This window comes from Neolamprologus brichardi, chromosome 23 (assembly GCF_056152115.1).
Source record: "Neolamprologus brichardi isolate AB-2024 chromosome 23, ASM5615211v1, whole genome shotgun sequence".
Classification (NCBI taxonomy): Eukaryota; Metazoa; Chordata; class Actinopteri; order Cichliformes; family Cichlidae; genus Neolamprologus; species Neolamprologus brichardi.
In genome coordinates, this window is record NC_142125.1 from 2,477,052 (window position 1) to 2,499,349 (window position 22,298).

Sequence of the window (22,298 nt, forward strand, 5' to 3'; positions counted from 1 at the left end):
GGTCACACAGGTATAACACCTCAACCTCCTTAAAGCATGGAGAGAGGCTGAAACCGCTTCTCTGCTGACATTTGTCACACTTCCATCTTTCAATCTTTCAGGTCAGTTCCTCTCACACTCAACGATCCTTCTCTCATCGCACTTGGGGCGTGGTACCCAATCTCAGGTGGGGGTGATGATATCTCCCCCCTGACCTGGCGTCCTGGCTCCCCCTTGCCGTGGCATTTATGTTGTACCTCATCAATCTCTAGCTGTGAGAGCAGTCCCTTCTTTCGAATGTTGGAACACTGAGCTACTTGTTGTTTCGTTGTCATTGTGGATGTTGGGTATCGAAGAATCCATAGGTCCCTCATCCTATTCATGTAGCCCCTTCTGCCGGGGTTACTTGCGTAGTAGCATTCCAACAACGCCCTGTTTTCGTCTCTTGCCCACCGATGGCTTCTTGTTCCAGTAGCCCATTTCTCGTCAGGGTGCCGTCGTTCCTCATCACCTGACGTGGAACTTATTGAGCCGGGCGACGTCCAAGCCAGCATGCCTTCATATTCATCTATCATGTCTGCGGTAGGCTCGCTTAGCATGGGGGGTCTAGCCTTAGGACCCTTACTGGATACAGACACCCCCGGCGGGAATTGAACTTGCGATCCTCCACTCTCTCATATATATATTGTATTATTTAATGTATTGGTTGGGGTGAAGAAACATGGGTGTGCTACCAATTTTCATACCTGTTATGAATTCTAATTTTCAACATTTTTTATTACATGACTGCATTTTCTCTGAAGTCCGTAATTTAATTTCAAACTTTATTACGTTACGTAAAATTGAGAGCACAGGACAAAATAAAAAGCCTGGTCTTAAAAAAAATATAAAACCTTAATTTTTACAGTTAATATTTATCCAATCTTTAGCAAAGAGTCAAAAAACAAAAAGAACTTTCTAGATACACTTGCAGAGGGAGTGTGTCATGATTTATGACACAATTAACATATTAATAATGCTAATGATAATTAAGTTAAGATCTTAACTGCATTTAGTATTAATACTAAAAATACTTTTGAATCATACTTGAGTCACACTTTTGTTTTTCTTTTGCATATTTATTTTGTTTTTGCATGTGAGTTGAATCAATTAACATTTTAACTTTCTAAAGGGGGCAAATTAGCATGAAGATGCAACCTCAAAAATCAGTGGTAGTGTAAAGTTCTGTTTGTTATCTAGTAATAAAGCACTAATATTCATGTTCATGTCAATAATGAACCACATTCTTCATAAAACAGCAAAAACTGCTGGGTCAAAAACAAGAACAGTAAGAATCTACTAACAAAATAAAATGTATAACAACAGGTTGAAAGCATGTTTGAAATCAATCTCAATATACTTTGATAAAAGGGTGAACTCTTCTGGTAGAAGTTTATGAGGGGGTGGGGGTCTTCCTGAAACAGCTATTCCCAAGAAACGGGTGGACAGTAGCATTCCTCCAGAAGGGTTGGTTTGTTAAATGTGCAGGCAGTCATTTTTTAAGGTTATTTAATACAAAAACTTGAATACATAAATATACATTAATTAGTGTGTAATTACATCTTCCAACAAACTGATAAATTTTCATAAACTTAATCCTATAAAAATAGGGTCACCACAGAGTGTGCAACATTTGTGGAAGCTGTCATGTTCCCCTGACATCCTGACAATGGCTCATCAGGTGGTTGTAGTGTAGGAGGTAGAGCAGCTCATCTACTAATTGGAAGGTTGCTGGTTTGAGCCCTAGATGCTCCGGTCTGCCTAAGTATCCTTGGGCAAGAGACTGAATCCCAAGTTGCAGTCCAATGCATTCATCAGAGTATGAATATGTGTAAATGTCAGCTAGAATGCCCTTAGGTGTAGAAAAAGTGCTTGTGTGACTGCGTTTCAATGGATGAATGAAGCATGTGTTAAGGGTTCAATATTAAGGAGGGATACAGGAGGTAATCCAATAACAACACTGATCCGGCCAGGTGAAGTCAAACTATGATTTTAATGACCACACGCAGCATGGGGAGATGTAAAACATCAGCTGTAGATCTCCGCCCAAAAAGACACTTCAGATTGCTTTTGATTCATCAGGGTTAACGCCCCCTCATGCGTCATCAGATACAATACATGCATACGTCAAATCAAAACCACAATGACTTTTAACACAGTCTGAAAAGAACATTGTCTCCGTCTCCACGGCAGGTGCTTCCTGTCCATCTTCTGACTCTCGCTTCTCCAAAACCTGGAGCATGGTCCCATGCTCTGTAACAAACTAGCAATTCTGCACGCACAAAAATGCAGTTGCAAGCAAATATATCTGAACTCTCACCTAGAACATAAGTGTGTGCAGGTGTGCGTGTGCAGGTGTGCGTGTGCAGGTGTGCAGGTGTGCGTCTCACACAAACTTTGTCTTATGAGAAGAGAGGCCAATTCTCATGTGCATAATAACCTAACTGAAACTATATCTGTAATATGTTGAATAAATGTTTTAATCAAGAACCTCTGCTAAAAGCTTAATCAAAAAATATAAAAGTATAAAAGACAATAATGAATAACCTGGTTATTCAAATAGCATCATTCAAACAGCTCCTCAAAGTACCTACTTTGGCACAGAGTGTACTCAGAGTTAGGCCCTTCTTTTATAATGCAATATAATCTCCATATAAACATTTAAGATTATGAAAAGCATTCAAAAGCATTTAAGATTATAGATTTAACTCAATAGTTTAACGTGGTTATAACTGCACCTGTAATAAAGGCTAATTGGGTACCAATATGTTTAAACATCTGAATACAATATCAATACTGTAAACTGTATTATTAATGCAATGGTAATGATGATGATTATGAACCATAGCAGTAAAATATTTCTCTAATCTCCACACATGTTAAATAAAGCACTTTGGGTGCTTACAGTAGAAGAGTGGAGAGAGAACCAGTCCATTTACCAGATGGCTCCATGTGCTAATTACACATTATTTACAAAATGTTAATTTTAAAGCTTTGACCAACCATGCAAGGAAAATTGAACTAGTCATGACCCAACTTAAACATTTTAGCACTTACTTGTTATGATTAAAAGAAAAACTCCAAAATAGAAATCATCTGGTAAATGGCATGTTAAACAAAATGTATGTCTATTGTAAATCACTGCGCATTAACGGCACACGCAGTAACTTTTCATAGGGAAGGAGTTGATAATCAGTAAAGCTCACCTAAGAATAGCAGTTTTTAGTTTCAAAGTAATTGAGTGAGAGCTGCCAGGAGACTGTTACATGTCAGAAGGGAGCTGTCAACAGACAATTAGTGGACTTAAAAGTCTAAAGAAAACAAAAGAGCATTATTTAGCGGGTTTAATACATCTTACTGTGCTGAAGCATATATTACAGGATAAATATCGGGCAGCAGAATCTACTTTGACCTCTCGAGTATGACGAGGACGAATGGTCCCCTAACATTTTCTCATAAAAATAGTATCAATACGTTTATCCTGACTGACAGCAGATGCTGATTTTTAACTTAGTTCATTGCGTCCTCCAGCTTTCTGTAACCCAGATATTGTATCATGAATATCTCCGTCATTGTGACTGAATAAGAAGGCACACAAACACTCCTATACATATAAATTGTGTCTGTTTTAATATCTTAGTGATTTCAATTTTTTTAAATGTACTGTTCCATTTATTAATGGCTGTATGTATTTATTTGTTCATTCCCTGTGAAGGACCTTTACATGTGATTTTGGCATAAAGAAATAAAACTGCCTTGACTTTAACCTGAATTTTAACTGTTAAAATTTAATTACTCAAGCTAACACGTTGCCTCTGAAGTCTGCAGCCTCTCCTGTGAGACTGAGAAAGAAAGCTTCTTGCTTTCTTTTACCAGTTGTTCCACTTCCTTCATGAAGCGCAGGCAGAGCTCATCCTGCCACGGCAGAGCAACACACTGAACCGCCACAGGTAGACCCTCGCCACCAGTCACTGCCTAAACACAAAAACACACTCCTGTCACTTAACGCTTGGCAGCTGGACCGCAGTCTTCTGCCTCGAGCTGACTAACAAATTGTGGAACATTTAGTAAAGTTCATGTGTAACTGAGAGTCAATAAATTACAGAACCACAAGAAAAAATGTCTCAATCGTCTGATCTGGTTTAGCTTTTGGTTCCAAGTAGGATAGATGGGCCTACGCACCACCACACCTGAAATCTTCCTGCGTGTAGTTTAAAGTTGTATTCATTTGTTTAGAAATTTTAAAACTGCACAAAAAACTGGTCTCACTCATGTGTTCAATCTGTCTCCCCTCACTGGTATGTGTTACCTCTTTCAGGGACTTGTCATAACTGTCCTGATAACAGCCCTTATAGTGCTTTAGTTCCTCCTCATCCTTCGCAGTCACTGTGGAAACAGGGACTACACCAGCGGGAAATTTTAAGAGATTATAGAGCATCGTGCAACTGACAGCAGCTGAAATAACAGAAAATACAAGTAGATTAGTTATGATGAAATATTTTAAGACAGATTCACTTTTCTTTAGCCCTTCAAAATTCTGTTGCTCTTTAATTAACATGTGATTTATTTAGTGTAACAGTGCCTTTATATTATTATTTGTCCAAATGTTCTAATCTATAGGTGACTTTCCTAATTGACTAATGTCTGGAGATATTGTTTTTCTTCACTCTCTGCCTTTTTTAATCATGCGTGTTAGCACTAGAGAAGGGCAGCAATCCTAATGTTTTATGAGATAATTTTTATGTGATCTCAAATCCCAGGAACTATGCTGCCACCTAGGAGCATTTCATACATCCACAAACTTACAATAATGAAAAAAAAGAGAGATAGATGGACAATAATGATTTTTTTTTAATACTCAGTATACCATACTTGGAACTTTGTCAGCGTGCAATAACCTGCTGGCTGGCCCTATCATGGGGGACAACAGCACATCGATATTGCAGCTCCTCCAATGTGCTATTGTCTCTTGAATATAGTCCTAAAGAAAAAACAGGAAATTTTCTTTATACAACTGCGATTCCAAAACATTTGGGAGACTGTAAAATGTAAACAAAAACAAAATGCAGTGATTTACAAATTTTGAAATATTTAAACTGAGAAATTTTAATACAGTGGGGCAAAAAAGTATTTAGTCAGCCACCGATTGTGGAAGTTCCCCCACTTAAAATGATGACAGAGGTCAGTAATTTGCACCAGAGGTACACTTCAACTGTGAGAGACAGAATGTGAAAAAAAAAATCCATGAATTCACATGGTAGGATTTGTAAAGAATTTATTCGTAAATCAGGGTGGAAAATAAGTATTTGGTCAATAACAAAAATACAACTCAATACTTTGTAACATAACCTTTGTTGGCAATAACAGAGGTCAAACGTTTACTATAGGTCTTTACCAGGTTTGCACACACAGTAGCTGGTATTTTGGCCCATTCCTCCATGCAGATCTTCTCAAGAGCAGTGATGTTTTGGGGCTGTCGCCGAGCAACACGGACTTTCAACTCCCGCCACAGATTTTCTATGGGGTTGAGGTCTGGAGACTGGCTAGGCCACTCCAGGACTTTCAAATGCTTCTTACGGAGCCACTCCTTTGTTGCCCGGGCGGTGTGTTTTGGATCATTGTCATGTTGGAAGACCCAGCCTCGTTTCATCTTCAAAGTTCTCACTGATGGAAGGAGGTTTTGGCTCAAAATCTCACGATACTTGGCCCCATTCATTCTGTCCTTAACACGGATCAGTCGTCCTGTCCCCTTGGTAGAAAAACAGCCCCATAGCATGATGTTTCCACCCCCATGCTTCACAGTAGGTATGGTGTTCTTGGGATGCAACTCAGTATTCTTCTTCCTCCAAACACAACGTGTTGAGTTTATACCAAAAAATTCTACTTTGGTTTCATCTGACCACATGACATTCTCCCAATCCTCTGCTGTATCATCCATGTGCTCTCTGGCAAACTTCAGACGGGCCTGGACATGCACTGGCTTCAGCAGCGGAACACGTCTGGCACTGCGGGATTTGATTCCCTGCCGTTGTAGTGTGTTACTGATGGTGACCTTTGTTACTTTGGTCCCAGCTCTCTGCAGGTCATTCACCAGGTCCCCCCGTGTGGTTCTGGGATCTTTGCTCACCGTTCTCATGATCATTTTGACCCCACGGGATGAGATCTTGCGTGGAGCCCCAGATCGAGGGAGATTATCAGTGGTCTTGTATGTCTTCCATTTTCTGATGATTGCTCCCACAGTTGATTTTTTCACACCAAGCTGCTTGCCTATTGTAGATTCACTCTTCCCAGTCTGGTGCAGGTCTACAATTCTTTTCCTGGTGTCCTTCGAAAGCTCTTTGGTCTTGGCCATGGCGGAGTTTGGAGTCTGACTGGTTGAGGCTGTGGACAGGTGTCTTTTATACAGATGATGAGGTCAAACAGGTGCCATTCATACAGGTAACGAGTGGGGGACAGAAAAGCTTCTTACAGAAGACGTTACAGGTCTGTGAGAGCCAGGGATTTTCCTTGTTTGAGGTGACCAAATACTTATTTTCCACCCTGATTTACGAATAAATTCTTTACAAATCCTACCATGTGAATTCATGGATTTTTTTTTCACATTCTGTCTCTCACAGTTGAAGTGTACCTCTGGTGCAAATTACTGACCTCTGTCATCATTTTAAGTGGGGGAACTTGCACAATCGGTGGCTGACTAAATACTTTTTTGCCCCACTGTATCTATCCATCCATTTTCTTCCACTTATTCAGGACCGGGGTCACAGGGTTAGCAGCCTAAGAAGCAAAGCCCAGACCTCTCTCTCCCCAGCCACCTCCTCTAGTTTATCCGAGGGAACAACAAGGCCTTTCAAGGCTAGCCAAGAGAAATAACCTCTTCTGCATGTCCTGGTTCTACTCTGAGGTCTCCTCCTATGTTGATCTGTGGAACCAGCACTCTGAAACAGGAACTCTACATAAATAGTCTAGTCTCTGATCCCATGAGTATTACACAGCAGGAAGTGCAGGGCTTGGATGGAACCGATGGCTGAGGGGAACTGCCCAGTCCTTCTTGAGGTTGGAGGCAATGGGAATGGGATAATGGGGTAACCTTTTATAATTCAGACATACAAAACAAACAAATATATACGCATACACATATACATAGATAGCTGACTATAGAGATAGATATAGAGATAGATATAGAGATAGATATAGAGATAGATATAGAGATAGATATAGAGATAGATATAGAGATAGATATAGAGATAGACACACATATGACATGAAATCACTTGATCATCACATCCAAAATGGAGTAGGAAGAAGTATGTACATACTTATTAATCCCTACCTCGTGCTTAGCAATCTATTGATTTACAGTAATCATCATTTCTTCCCCCCAGCTCTTGTATACACTTGCTCTGTTCAAATTTAGTAATAACTAGTTTTTATCAAACCATGTTTTTAACTGAATCATTTCTTGTGTGACAATTTCCAAGATCTGCTCTGAATGCGCCCTAATGCAGCAAGTAGTTGTATCATCTGTATCATCTGCAAATAAAATAAAATGCAATATATCAGATGCTTTACATATGTCTTTGATGTACAGGATAAACAATTTTGATCCCAATACAGACCTTTGTAGGACTCTACAAACAATGTCTGTACACTCTAAATGAAAATTCACCAATTTTCCCAAATACCTCTCAACCCACTGAAGCACAACTCCTTTAACGTCCATTTTATCAAGTAATATTTCAATATTTCACGATTAATTTTATCAAAAGCTTTTTTGGATCAATGAAAACTCTAAAGTGTGCATTGTCTTGTTATATTGTGTTTTGTATCTATGTTATTAGTGATGTTTTCAATTAATTCCAGTAATGCCATAGTTGATTTGTTTGATCTGAAACCATACTGAGTCCATTAATATTTTATGTTTATCAACGAATTGCCCATAGCCTCACGAAACCCTGCTTGTTAATGAAAACCTTTTCCAGTATTTTGGAGAACTGTGAAAGTAGAGACACAAGCCTGTACATGTAATTTGTGATTTCCATTTTGTACAATTGTATCACCTTTGTGATGGTAATGCACCAGTTCGTAGAGAGAATTCGCACATGTATGCTTAAAGCTTTAGAGATACCATCAATAGTTTAACAATTTTTGTATCACGGCCATTAAAGTCTGTAGAAGTTTGATTTTGTGGTTTCCCAACAATGTCCATGATTTTCTTTTCTTCCACAGCTGATACAAACATTGAAGTTTGTCTGCTCTCGCTGCAAAACTTCTATCAGTCTGGTCCAACACTTACAAAGAATCTATTAAATTCATGAACTACTTCACCAACATCACTAATATTTGTATCCTTATTAATACCCTATTACATAGGGTAATTTAAATGCCTAGACCTATTTTATAATGGTGTTTAATGTTTTCCAAATCCCTGTTAATGTTTTTCTTCACGTCTAATAAATTTGCACAATTTTTGTTTTTACATAACCTCAAAATGCTATTTAATTTACATTTTGTTATATTTATTTTCAGCCCCTTTTTGCTTCTATACTTTTCAATTTCATATGGTATTTTTCTTTTTTACAATCCTTTTGTGATCCATGGGCAAACTGCATATTTTTCTTTGTTGCAGTATTGCTTTATTAGTCAATGCCTGTCATATAATAATTTAAATTTTCCTAAGAATGTCTCATAAGCTTTATCAATATCAGTTTCCTTATACACTACCTCCAAATTTCCCCTCAAGTAGGTCACTTTTAAATGCATTCATGGATTCCTCTGTTCTCACCTGTTTTATTTTAATTTATTTTCCTGTTTGTCGTTACTATGATTGTTGTCATATACTGGAAAAAACGCACAATGATCACTGATGTCACTAATTAGAAGGCAATTTTGTTTTCTGATTCATTAGTTAAGATACAGTCTATTAATGTTTTTCTGGACTTATCACATCTGTGTTGAAATCCCCATAAATAAAAATAACTTTTTGGTTTGATTTTGTATCCACCCACTCCTTAAATGCTGGTTTACCTTAAAACCTTACATGGTTTTCTATATATGTTGTCCACCAACATGGTCATTTTTTCTACCACCTTGTAAATTTTCTGTTCACAATAGGTATCTCATATCCATACCTACTGCATCTTACCTTCATACCTTATGATTTACTTTACTTTACTTTTCACCCACTTATAACTAGAGCAGAGGTTACTTCATTAACATCACTTCATTGCATTCTCTACTTTTCTATGTTGCACTTGAACATGATTTATCAAAAATTCTATCACATATGAATATTAAATCACAATATGAATATACTTCCGTACACATTTATTCAGTTTATGCTATTTTTCTTCACTAGGATTTATTAATAGCTCAATGACATGAATATTAATTTCAACGCGATTTTCATCAACTTATTCACATAGGACTGCTTTTCTTACTTTTTATTTATAACTATGCCAATCACAATATACACAATATAAGTGTTTTTGTTTGTTTTGTTTTGTTTTTTTTTTTTAAATCACACATGTTAAAATCTGACATTCTCTGTCAATTTGACCAAGACAAGCTCTGGGCTGTGTGCCATGTTTGCATACCCCCTCGGTACAAATAATACCAACAAAGACTCACACGCACACACCCTTGTTCCCAAATATTTACTTTTCTGTGACCCTCAGGCTGCAGAATAATCACTCTTCCCTCTGGGTGGTGGGTCTGTTATTCTTGGCCATTGGTCCCTACTTCTCTGCCAGCTTGGATTGGTTTTTGTGACGCAGCTTCTAGTCTTTTTTTATTTTTAATTGTTCTTATCATTTTCACTGGGCTCCATAAACTACAGAGTTTGTGACCTTCCGGTCTTGCCTAATTTGGCAGGTAGGAATGCAGATCTGCTGCTGTCTGCCAGTGGCTCTCTGTCTCAACTCACTGGCTACATGGCCCAGTGTGTCATAGACCTGCCCCAATTTCCACATGAACTCTTCTGCTCTTTTGGCCATCTACTGAGGGATTTTCTCCACTGATGTGCAGATATCTTCTCCCACCTGCAGACATTACACAGGGTGACCCATGCCTCCTGAGTCACTCTCTCTTGGGCCCTCAGATGGAGGCAGTGTTGGGAAGGTTACTTTTAAAATGTATTCCATTACAGAATACATGCCCCAAAATGTATTCTGTAACTATTCTGTAACGTTACTCAATGAGAGTAACGTATTCTGAATACTTTGGATTACTTAATATATTATCATGCTGTTTACAACTACATGAATGTACTATTGCTGTGATTTATTACTGTTACTGACGGTGGGTTCCGTGTCGGGCTCGTAGCCGAAAACTAGCTTTACTTTGTTGTCTGGGTCAACTTTGCTAGCAGAGACAGAGAGAGGCGTTGAAAGGCTGCTCCAACGGAACTTATTGTTTTTGGAGGAAAACACGAACACGGTGTACAGTCGAGTCTTAATAGCTTACTTACAACTGGGCTCGTCAGGCTCTCTTCTTGGCTGCAGTGGTTATTATTATATTTACATGCTTCCAGCTCCCGTTTTTGCTCGATGACAGCTCGTACTTTTCCTTTTTCTCCCTCCCTCGCTCACAGACACATAACGGGTATGGCAGTCCATTCTCCCTGCAGCACGGACTACACTGCCCATGATGCTACATTCTTTAGAGTTATACCTGTAGCATTCTGCCTGTTAGCTTAGCACAACAACAACAAAAAGGCGCTCTCTCACCCAGAAAACACGCAGAGAGAGAGCGTCACCCTGTAACCATGGCAACCGTAACGCTGCCGCCTGGAACAACAGAACGTAGCTGTCAAACAAAACCCAAACAGTCCTGACCCGCCACAATATGAAACAGGGAAGTACCGCCGTGTAATCCATTTATTTCAACAAAGTAACTGTATTCTAAATACCACCTTTTTAAACGGTAACTGTAACGGGATACAGTTACTCATATTTTGTATTTTAAATACGTAACGGCGGTACATGTATTCCGTTACTCCCCAACACTGGATGGGGGCAACATGCGGGCCACTGTTTCTGTGGGTCTATACACCAATTTCTTGGCTGGAGCCTCCCTCGATTTGGCTTCTGTGGACTGCTTCACCAAAAAATGCCATTCTCGCCCTGGATTGGTTCCCTGAAGGCCCTCTTCTATACTAATTTTCCCATTTGCATCCCCGACTCTCTTGTCCCTTCTTCCTCTGCGTACATTCACTCAGTGTTGTTGACCTTGAACCTTTCTCTCTCTGACTTTTCACCCACTTTTATCTCTGAGGTATCTATAAGGTAGAGGTTACTTCATTAAAAATCACTTCATTACATTTTCTTCTTTTCTATATGGATATTAAAATCACACATGGAAATACTTCCCTTCATGTTTAACTCAGTTTATGCTATTTTACTTGACCAGGATTTAACATTAGCTTAGTCACATATGAATATTAATTTCAACATGACTTTCGTCAACTTCATCAAACAGGGATACTTTTCTCACTGTATCTTCCACATGTTACAATTTGACGTTATCTGAATGTTTGCTTTGTTATTCTGACCAAACATTATGACCTCAGACAAGATCTGGGCTGCGTGCTGTGTTTGCATTCCCCAAATAATCTCAGCACAGAAGCACATACACACACGCCAAAGGTGGCGTATTAGAACCACTTCATTACTCAACTACATTTCTCATTCAGCATATTAAGTTTCACTTGCACCTGACTGCTACAATGCCTCCTGCACCTTTTTGAATGTTTTTAATTTTTTCATGAAAAACATTACCTTATTTTGTTTTTGATGACAGCAAAAACAGACCTAAAAAAGGTGTAAGGGGTCAACAAAAGCCAAAAGATATGTGAAAAAAGAGAAATAAAGAGCTGGATGAAACTGATGCAGCTAATTAGGTCAGTATCATGACTCTGATGGAAAAATAAAGTATTTCAGAGAGGCAGAGTTTCTCAGAAGTAAAGAAAAATGCATCTACATATTACAGAACAATTTCAAAGTAATATTTGTCAATGTAAAATTGACAAACAAAAGACTTTTAACTATCTCATTATCTACAGTACATTATCATTAAATGATTCAGAGACTCTGGTGAAATCTCTCTGTGCATGGGACAAGGCCAAAAGTTTGTGTTTGTGAACTTTGGGCAGCAGTGCATTAAAACCAGGGATGATTTTGTCATGGAAATCATTGCTTTGGCTCAGCAACATTTCCAGATATCACTGTCTGCAAACACAGTTCGCCATGCTATCCACAAATGAATCTTATGTGTTGTCTCTATAAGATCACTCATCTGCCTGCTGTCCTGGATGTTTGGCTGCTAATCTTTGTTATATAACTTTGTCTTTCCACACTGCCAAACTCAGTGTCGACAGCGTTGTTCTAGTTCACTCATCTTCTAGCCTGTCCACTCAGAGCTCCATGCAAACCTCCAGCTTCATCTTCACCACTACCATACTCTACTTCTAATTCCTATCACCTCTAAGATTCTGCTATGATGGGTCAATCGCCAAACCAGTAGCTGAACTCTGTATCTCAGTAAATCATGTTCAATTCTTCCAAATGAGCTGTCGCTATTGAAATACAGCCTAAAGCTCTAAAGCTCATGCAAACGGGAATTCATATATGAACATAATCCATAAACACCACCACCACCTTCTTTGGGCCAAACCTCTTTAGAATGGACTGACACAAAGTAAAAGACTGTTTTGTGGCCAAAAATATCAAAATTTGAAATTAGTTTTGAAAAACATGGATGCGGCATCCTTCGGACTAAATATGTCTGTGAAGGTTCTCAGTCATCCAGGTCATCGTAGTCAAAGGAGCTTGGAAAGAAAAGCGTCTGGACTTCTTTAAGTTACTTGAAGACGTTTCACCTCTCATCCGAGAAGCTTCTTCAGTTCTAAGGTCAAATGGTGGGGAGTCCCAGATTTAAACCTAGTGGGAGTTTCCCCCCACAGAGGGACAAAAGGACCCCCTCATGATCCTCTAATCGCCTGAGCCAAGGTGTGAAACTGGGTGTGGGTCCCAATCAGCCAGCGTTTCGGGTGAGCTCATTGTGAAACCTGGCCCCACCTTATCATGCGAATTCCTGAGGTCAGATGGCCCAGGATGTGAGTGGGCGTTAAGGCGTCTGGGAGTGAACTCAAAACTGGATTATAGATGGCAGACAGTTGGTGTCGTAAACCACCGCCTCTGTTCAAAGATGGTCGCTCACAGTGGACATAGATGCTTCTTTCACTCCTCTTTCAAACCATCTGTCCTCTCTGTCCAAAATGTGAACATTGGCATCCTTGAAAGAGTGACCTTTATACTTAAGATGCAGATGGACTGCTGAGTCTTGTCCCGTGGAGGTGGCTCTTCTATGTTGTGCCATGCGCTTCGCATGGCACAACATAGGGGGTCCTTTTGTCCCTCTGCAGAGGGATACTCCGACTAGGTTTAAATCTGGGACTCTCCACCATTTGACCTTAGAACTGAAGAAGCTTCTCGGATGAGAGGTGAAACGTCTTCAAGCAACTTAAGTCCAGACGATTTTCTTTGCAAGCTCCTTTGACTTCGGACTAAAGAAAAAGGAACCATCTGGCTTGTTGTTAGTGCTCAGCTCAAAAGCCTGCATGTTTCAGCACCATGGCATTGGCAGCTTGCATATCTGGAAAGACACTTTTTAATACTGAAAGTTGTGTACAGGTTTAGGTTTAGAGGAACATAAAACTTCCATTAGAATGATATTTTCTTGCTGAAGATATTTGAGCGAGTCAATGCTAAACTGTATATTGCAGCTATTACAACAGCATGGCTTTGTAGTAGAAGAATCTTTTTTTCTGAACATGGTATACATTATTTTTTCAGTTTGAATATTAGATTTGTTTTCTATGTGCTATTGTGGATAAATATAGGTCGGTAAGATTTGCCAAACGTTGCATTCTGTTTTAATTTACATTATACACAGTGTCCCACCTCTTTTGAAATTGTACTGTGATACTCAACCATGCATCATTAGTTGAAAGTTAAAGTTACCTCATCAGCAGCATGTTGCTTCCACAGATCGGAAACAGATCTAAAAAAATAAAGCATTATTTTATGACTTTGCCCATCACATGTATTATATGAAAAAAGAATCATGTACAGATGATGAATTTCAACAATACTTTCTCACCGAACTCCACAAATAGCACTAATGTTGGAAGACAGACGAGGTGACTGCAAAAAACAAGTGAACGTTATTGACTGGCCTGCACAAAGCCATGGCTTTAATCCCATTGAAAATCTGGCACTTTACAACATAGGCTCTTACCAGATAAAAGTTCCAAGATTATGTTCAGTCCTGTGTTTGAATTTACACATGTTTGTCACCAAATGAGAAAACTCACCACAGGTTTTAGTAGGAAGGAAAGGATTTTCTTAAACCACTTAGGGAGCGAGTGTATAAAAACCTGCTGCTTCAGAGAAGGGTCCAGAAGTCCCCCTTTCCTAAAATGAAATGAATTATTTTACACACAAAATAACTGTGTTGACACTTAATGACATGTAATGATTTTAGTATTCTACAGTATTTTAGTTTATCATGCTAGCACTTGCAACTTAGCACTGAAAAAAAAAATCATTTATTAGATGTTTTAAGTTCATGAGAAGTGATTAGATGAATTATTAAAAGGTACAACTCACAGTTTTTGTAGAAGGGTGGTAGCACCATCTGCATATAGACCCTTTATTAATAGCTCAGGAACAATTTGGCTGATTTTCAGTGGAGAGTAAGGAACCAACTAAAGGCATAAAAGAGAACATTAAAGATGTATGGCTCATATCAAATACTAGGCAGTGATTATTAGTGTGTGTGTACATATTTAGATATCTTTGTGAGGACAGAAAATTGGCACGTGACTATACTTGTGGGGACCAACGGTCACTTATGGGGACAAAATCCCCGTCCCCACGAGTTTGTGGGTATTTTTGAGGTCAATTTGACCCGTCAGTAACTCATACACTGACCCAACAATATCTATGTAACATAAACATGCAGAGAGATTTTATTAGTTCATTACACTTTTTAAGCCAAGCAGAAGAAGTTTTATATATATATAAAAAAAAAAAATACTTTTAACAATTTTTTAGATGGCTTAAATTTTAAAAGGGTCAGTTTGGACACTGTCTCAGCTGAACTCTGGACACGCACACACATATACTGATACACACTCATCCCCCCTCCCTTTCCAAACGCCTTCGATGCTTGTTCCCTCCTGAGAACACGGCGGGTCTGAGCCCGCGCTGGAATAATAGCGCAGGGCAGGATGGCTGCTGCGTTTGCTTCGGATTACTCTTCACCCCCCACCCAACCCTGTGGCTTGTCACGTGTTCCATGATGTTGTGCTGTGGACATTTGTGCAGAGGAGTTTTTTGTTTCCTGTTCTCATGCTGTCCTCCCAGGAGCCCAGCATGAGTAGAGGTCTCTTTTTTCCTCTTGTACTTTCCCATTGTAGTGTATATTTCAGTGTTTTTCTGTAACGCTACCGATCTCCGACCTGTATCCCCATATGATGTCTGTGTTGTGTGTGTAAGGTTGGGGGGGGGGGGGGGGGGGGGGCGCAATAAAGCCTTGATTGATTGACCTGTAACATAACAGGGGGTTCATAACAATTCAGGACAGTAACGATTACATGTGTGTGGTGACGTCTTACTGTGTGTCCCGCTTGCTCTAACAGAGCTTTGACCTCTCTGACACCTCGGACCATGCTTGGAGTCGGTTGCAAGTAGCCATCATTTTCCAAATAACCAATCCTAAGAGGTCTGGAGCTTCTGTATATCTGTAGATGAGGACAGAATTATTAGCCCACCAAAGAAAATTTCAGCTTTTTAAAAGTATTCCCAAGTGCTGTTAAGAAGAGCAAGGGATTGTTAACACGTTTTTTTTTTCCAAGCATCTTAATTTTATTTTGGATGGTTACATTATTTTACTTTGGTCTTTGTTTAAACTCACAGATTTTCAATGGGATTAAAGCCATGACTTTGTGCAGGCCAGTCAATAACGTTCACTTAACAAGTAGGAGGCACATATGCAAACTGCTGTAATTCCTACACCGTTCACCTGATTTGGATGTAAATACCCTCAAATAAAAGCTGACAGTCTGCAGTTAAAGCACATCTTGTTCGTTTCATTTGAAATCCATTGTGGTGGTGTATAGAGCCAAAAATGTTAGAATTGTGTCGATGTCCCAATATTTATGGACCTGACTGTATGCAGGGTTATAGCGAATGTTTTCTTTGAGATTACAATTCCAGGCTTGGTTAAGACATTCACTAGTGTCTTGGCTAAGGTCTTTAGACATATTTCTCACTAGTTTTCTTCCCAGAATCAATGAAATCTTTCAGTTTTCACCTCTGCCAGGCTTGTTCTGTACCCTGTGGCTCTCTTTGAATTTCTTGATACTTCTGACTCCACATTGTGACACTTGGAAATGCTGTGATAACTTTGTATAACCATCTCATCCTTTGCAAGGATTAACAATTCTTTTTCTCAAGTCTAAAACTTTATGTATTTATTTGCTTTTTTTTTTTTTTCCATGATGCTTTCTCAACAGCTCAAACCCTTCCTGAGGTTTTTGTACTGTAAATTGGAAAATAGCCCTGAGTTTTAACTTGACTTGAAGAGCTTTGAACATTACAAATACAATGACTTTTAAAAAGGTCAGCTTTTCCGGGGGTTGTTATATTATTGGCCCAGGTTAATTTTTTTGTATTTCTGCTACAGTTCAAAGATTGTGTGTAAACAGAAAGAGTGTATGTGTTCAAAAGAAAACCGGTATATTTAGAAATGGTGAAAATGTTGAAAATCCTTTGCTCTCATAAAAAAGAAAAAAAAAGTACTTAGAAATGTTATGGGAAGACTATTAACTTTGTCCTTTAGAACTTCGTCTTTTAGCATAGAGAGATTTGTTAAGAAAATTAACTTGATTAATTTCTAGTTTCTAACATCTATGAATGATCTGAAAATACAGTGGGGCAAAAAAGTATTTAGTCAGCCACCGATTGTGCAAGTTCCCCCACTTAAAATGATGACAGAGGTCAGTAATTTGCACCAGAGGTACACTTCAACTGTGAGAGACAGAATGTGAAAAAAAAATCCATGAATTCACATGGTAGGATTTGAAAAGAATTTATTCGTAAATCAGGGTGGAAAATAAGTATTTGGTCACCTCAAACAAGGAAAATCCCTGGCTCTCACAGACCTGTAACGTCTTCTGTAAGAAGCTTTTCTGTCCCCCACTCGTTACCTGTATGAATGGCACCTGTTTGACCTCATCATCTGTATAAAAGACACCTGTCCACAGCCTCAACCAGTCAGACTCCAAACTCTGCCATGGCCAAGACCAAAGAGCTTTCGAAGGACACCAGGAAAAGAATTGTAGACCTGCACCAGACTGGGAAGAGTGAATCTACAATAGGCAAGCAGCTTGGTGTGAAAAAATCAACTGTGGGAGCAATCATCAGAAAATGGAAGACATACAAGACCACTGATAATCTCCCTCGATCTGGGGCTCCACGCAAGATCTCATCCCGTGGGGTCAAAATGATCATGAGAACGGTGAGCAAAGATCCCAGAACCACACGGGGGGACCTGGTGAATGACCTGCAGAGAGCTGGGACCAAAGTAACAAAGGTCACCATCAGTAACACACTACAACGGCAGGGAATCAAATCCCGCAGTGCCAGACGTGTTCCGCTGCTGAAGCCAGTGCATGTCCAGGCCCGTCTGAAGTTTGCCAGAGAGCACATGGATGATACAGCAGAGGATTGGGAGAATGTCATGTGGTCAGATGAAACCAAAGTAGAACTTTTTGGTATAAACTCAACTCGTCGTGTTTGGAGGAAGAAGAATACTGAGTTGCATCCCAAGAACACCATACCTACTGTGAAGCATGGGGGTGGAAACATCATGCTATGGGGCTGTTTTTCTGCCAAGGGGACAGGACGACTGATCCGTGTTAAGGACAGAATGAATGGGGCCAGGTATCGTGAGATTTTGAGCCAAAACCTCCTTCCATCAGTGAGAACTTTGAAGATGAAACGAGGCTGGGTCTTCCAACATGACAATGATCCAAAACACACCGCCCGGGCAACAAAGGAGTGGCTCCGTAAGAAGCATTTGAAAGTCCTGGAGTGGCCTAGCCAGTCTCCAGGCCTCAACCCCATAGAAAATCTGTGGCGGGAGTTGAAAGTCCGTGTTGCTCGGCGACAGCCCCAAAACATCACTGCTCTTGAGAAGATCTGCATGGAGGAATGGGCCAAAATACCAGCTACTGTGTGTGCAAACCTGGTAAAGACCTATAGTAAACGTTTGACCTCTGTTATTGCCAACAAAGGTTATGTTACAAAGTATTGAGTTGTATTTTTGTTATTGACCAAATACTTATTTTCCACCCTGATTTACGAATAAATTCTTTACAAATCCTACCATGTGAATTCATGGATTTTTTTTTCACATTCTGTCTCTCACAGTTGAAGTGTACCTCTGGTGCAAATTACTGACCTCTGTCATCATTTTAAGTGGGGGAACTTGCACAATCGGTGGCTGACTAAATACTTTTTTGCCCCACTGTATATAGAAAAGATGATCATCAACAGAGGACATGAATCCCACAGTACAGGACACACCTCCATGTTAAAAGGTAATGGTGGAACAGTGGGGTCCAAAGAAAACATGTGGTCACAAAGAAGTGCCTGCATGCACAGAGCCAGGCTGTCCACATCTCTTGCCATGGGTCCAGGAGATGACGACGCTAGTTTAGTAACAAGCATAAAGCAAATGTTTTGAACAAAATGTTCCAGAAAATTTGTGTAATATTATTAGACACTGGTTATATATAATCTGCATTTACTTCATGTGGTAGTTCCTTACCTGACTTTTGTCCTCGACAAATTGAACGAAAACCCTGTAAACTGTTCATTATCCAAAGGTGTTAACAAATAAAGAAACCTAAACTCATCAATTTACAATCATTTTCTATGACTAAAAAGTATCTACCTCAGTCGGTGAGCAGTTGGCTTGAAACCACAGATTCCACAGAATGAAGACGGAAGACGGATACTGCCACCTAGATCAGTGCCAATACCAAGCAGGGAGCCCCCTCCCCCAATGAGAGCTGCCTCCCCACCAGTTGAACCACCAGGAGTCTTCTGGGGGTTATGAGGGTTCACAGTCTGCCCGTAGATAGGATTCCTGCAGTCATAACTAAAAGTGGACGCAGACAAACAGGTTATGAGTCTTTACATAAAATACACACATGGAAGATGCAAATGGTACATGTACATGCGTTTCTACTCTATCAGTGGACTTAAAGCACTCTCCTCATTCACCCATGAGTACACAGAGTTTTTAACTGTTATAGTTTGTTTTAAATTTGAATTCTTGATTAAAAAAAAAAAAGTACCTCATAAGGGCTTGGGCCACGTTGGTTTTCACAAAGGGAATAGCTCCTTGTTTCTTCAGGACTTGAACAAGCACACTGTCCTTTTCAACGGGCTGGTCCAGGTTAATGACCACACCACAAGAAGAGTCATGATCCTTGTGATGTAAATTAAAGAACACAAGAGTGCATCAAAGACTACACAAATGCCGAACCTTAATATTTTGAAAACCTGTGATATTCAGAGATCATAAATAACATTATTATTAAGACCTTAATTTATACAGTATTCTCACTGAGATTGAGATCTCTTTCTAAAGAGGGACCTGCTTACAAAAAATGCCAAGAAATTGAGAAAGATAAGATAAAACACAGTAAACGTGATCACAAATTAACAAAGACATGTGCCTAAAACCTTTTTAAATTATCAAATGAAATCAAAGATTGTAACATCATAGTTTGTGTAGTTCATTTAATTCATAGGCAGCAAACCATTTAAAACCAGCTTTTCCAAGTTCTGTGGAAATAAGAAGTAGAGTCAGTATTTATGTGTTGCTCATGATTTATAAAATTAACTGTTTTAATTCTAATACTTGGTAAAATGGTAAATGGTGCTTTACTTAGTCCCCAAGAACCCCAGAGTGCTTTACACTACATTCAGTCATCCACACACTGGTGATGAAGCTACATTGTAGCCACAGCTGCCCTGGGGTGCACTGACAGAGGCGAGGCTGCCGGACACTGGCGCCACCGGGTCCTCTGACCACCACCAGTAGGCAAATATGGGTTAGTATCTTGCCCAAGGATATTGTGAAACTGCTTGCTCACTGGCTAAGTGGTTCGATCCCAGCCCAGTTTCACATTTAGACCCACTCCTCCATGTCAGGTTTAGCTTTTTGCAACCAACTTGGCAATGGTGGAAAAGTTCATCTTGAGGTTGGACTCCAGAAAGCAATGGTTGGTGTCCTAGCTGCATTCGTCCATTATTATACTGCCTATAGCGTAACTGCCATTTGTTTGCACTACAAATACATTAATTTATTAAATTATTCTTACCTTAAATGCAATATTTTCTTTGATGCTAACTGGAACTCCGTACAAGAGACCATCCTTGTTGGAGCCAACAGTTGTCAGCTGGTCCAAACTCTCCAGCAAAATTTCAGTGCAGCAGTTCAGCTTTTGGTTTACAGCCAGAGTCTGTTGGAAAGGAAATAAGCGCAGAGAGATTCAGATGAACTTATTTACTTTAAAGGGATATTGACCTGTGTAAGCGCTCTGTAAAATATTAAACTCTCACTGGAAAATAAAATAGTGTTTATGCTATAGCTAAAATAATCTAAGTAAACTGGTGTATATATTGTCTTTCAGTTGACCTTATATTGAAAGATCTGTGTTATGTTAGGCAGTGAACTCTTGTGTCATGCTGGATAATGAACCTTTTCCATGTAAGAGTAAAGCACATTGTCAGGGTTCAGTGAGCCGTCCTTCAGCTGCTGTGTCAGCTCAGACAGGGAGAGCTTCAGGATCAAAGCAGAGTCAGTCGTGGGATGCTAGAAGACACAGAACCACACAGAATCATTATGTTATAAAAATTTATAAAGCTGTAAGAAAGAAAGAAAACCATATCAGTGTATAGATTCAGGACTCCTACTTCCCGTACTTCTGCACAATTGTAAAGTATAGAAGTAAATTTAAATCTAATTTGATATACAAAGAGGTGTTTACAAAGGTTATAAAGCTCGTTTTGTAGCTATTTGGTGGTTACGTGTTTTGATATTTACAGGTTTACACGTTTGAATGTTTAGACATGCATGTTCAAACCAGTAATAAGTATGTGTTATATCTACCTAGTTGTTTTCCCTGTTCTGATCTGAGTTTAAGATTTGAGAGGCCAGTGAAGTATTCATGAGGGCGGTACACAGGAAGTGTGGGTTGTTGTTGCTGTGTGCTGAGAGTAAAGAGGCTGAACAGCAATAAGAGAATACGTAGTTTATTCCAAGAAGATATCGTCTCTCTCCCTTATATAATATTTTATTGGAACCGATATGTTCCAGATATCAAGTAGAAGACAGTCTGGATGATCCCCCATAAATATTTGATTGTAAATAAGGTGAAAGAAGTCTCATTTAAAATTCTACATAAATGTTATCCAGCCAGTCACTACATGGTAAAATTTAAAAGGGACATAAATACTAATTGTACTTTCTGTGGGGATCATCCAGAAACTGTGACACATCTTTTTTGGTACTGTTCTTTTACACAGATTCTGGAAGGAATTTAGAAGTTTTGTTATTGTCCATATTTTAAGGGAGTTTTCTTTACGATGGGAAAATGTTCTATTCTGTTTCTTTAAGTTCCCCAAGAAGAATGATAAATGTTTTTATGATAAATTTGTTAATACTTTTAGCTAAACTTTTTATCCATAAATGTAAGTTACTAACAAAACACCATATTTCTGCCATTTTTTTTTTTAAGGATGTGGAAATGTACATACAATCAATATCAGACTCCACCAACAAAAAGGCTCTCAAAACAATATGTGAATTTTTGCGTGTATTCTTATAATTGTTACTTTTTTCTTTTACCCCTGGCTTTTTGTGTTCATGTTCTGTTGTTTTGTACACTTCATCTGTTCGTATGTTGTATACTCATTGTTTGTTAAATAAAGTTTAAAAAAAAAAAAAGAGAGAGAGTAAAGAGGCTGCTAAAAAGTTATCCGTCTCCATCTTGCTGTTCCTAATTATTCAGAGAGATTCCAAACCATCTAGTGAACACTCACGTTACACAATCACCAGATTTCTACAGTGGCCCCAAGAGAGAAAGCACGCACAAATTCCAAAACACATGCAAAATCCAAAACATATGTTTTGAATTTTTT

General features: G+C 39.2%; 1 protein-coding gene across 1 annotated transcript in view; it reads right to left on the bottom strand.

Annotated features, from left to right (window-relative positions):
* Positions 1-4,192: 4,192 nt before the first annotated feature.
* The window catches only part of LOC102780294 (vitamin D3 hydroxylase-associated protein-like), a 28,795-nt gene continuing 10,689 nt past the window's right edge, over positions 4,193-22,298 (bottom strand). Inside the window, exons 4-16 of the mRNA XM_087836437.1 lie at positions 20,857-20,970; positions 20,477-20,617; positions 19,445-19,578; positions 19,039-19,245; positions 18,913-18,953; positions 18,669-18,793; positions 15,695-15,820; positions 14,685-14,782; positions 14,390-14,489; positions 14,176-14,219; positions 14,037-14,076; positions 4,891-4,999; positions 4,193-4,473 (exon numbers count right to left, since the gene is read on the bottom strand). Of these exons, the coding sequence (XP_087692563.1) occupies positions 4,193-4,473; positions 4,891-4,999; positions 14,037-14,076; positions 14,176-14,219; positions 14,390-14,489; positions 14,685-14,782; positions 15,695-15,820; positions 18,669-18,793; positions 18,913-18,953; positions 19,039-19,245; positions 19,445-19,578; positions 20,477-20,617; positions 20,857-20,970 (1,560 nt within the window). The remainder of the gene's footprint in view (positions 4,474-4,890; positions 5,000-14,036; positions 14,077-14,175; positions 14,220-14,389; positions 14,490-14,684; positions 14,783-15,694; positions 15,821-18,668; positions 18,794-18,912; positions 18,954-19,038; positions 19,246-19,444; positions 19,579-20,476; positions 20,618-20,856; positions 20,971-22,298) is intronic.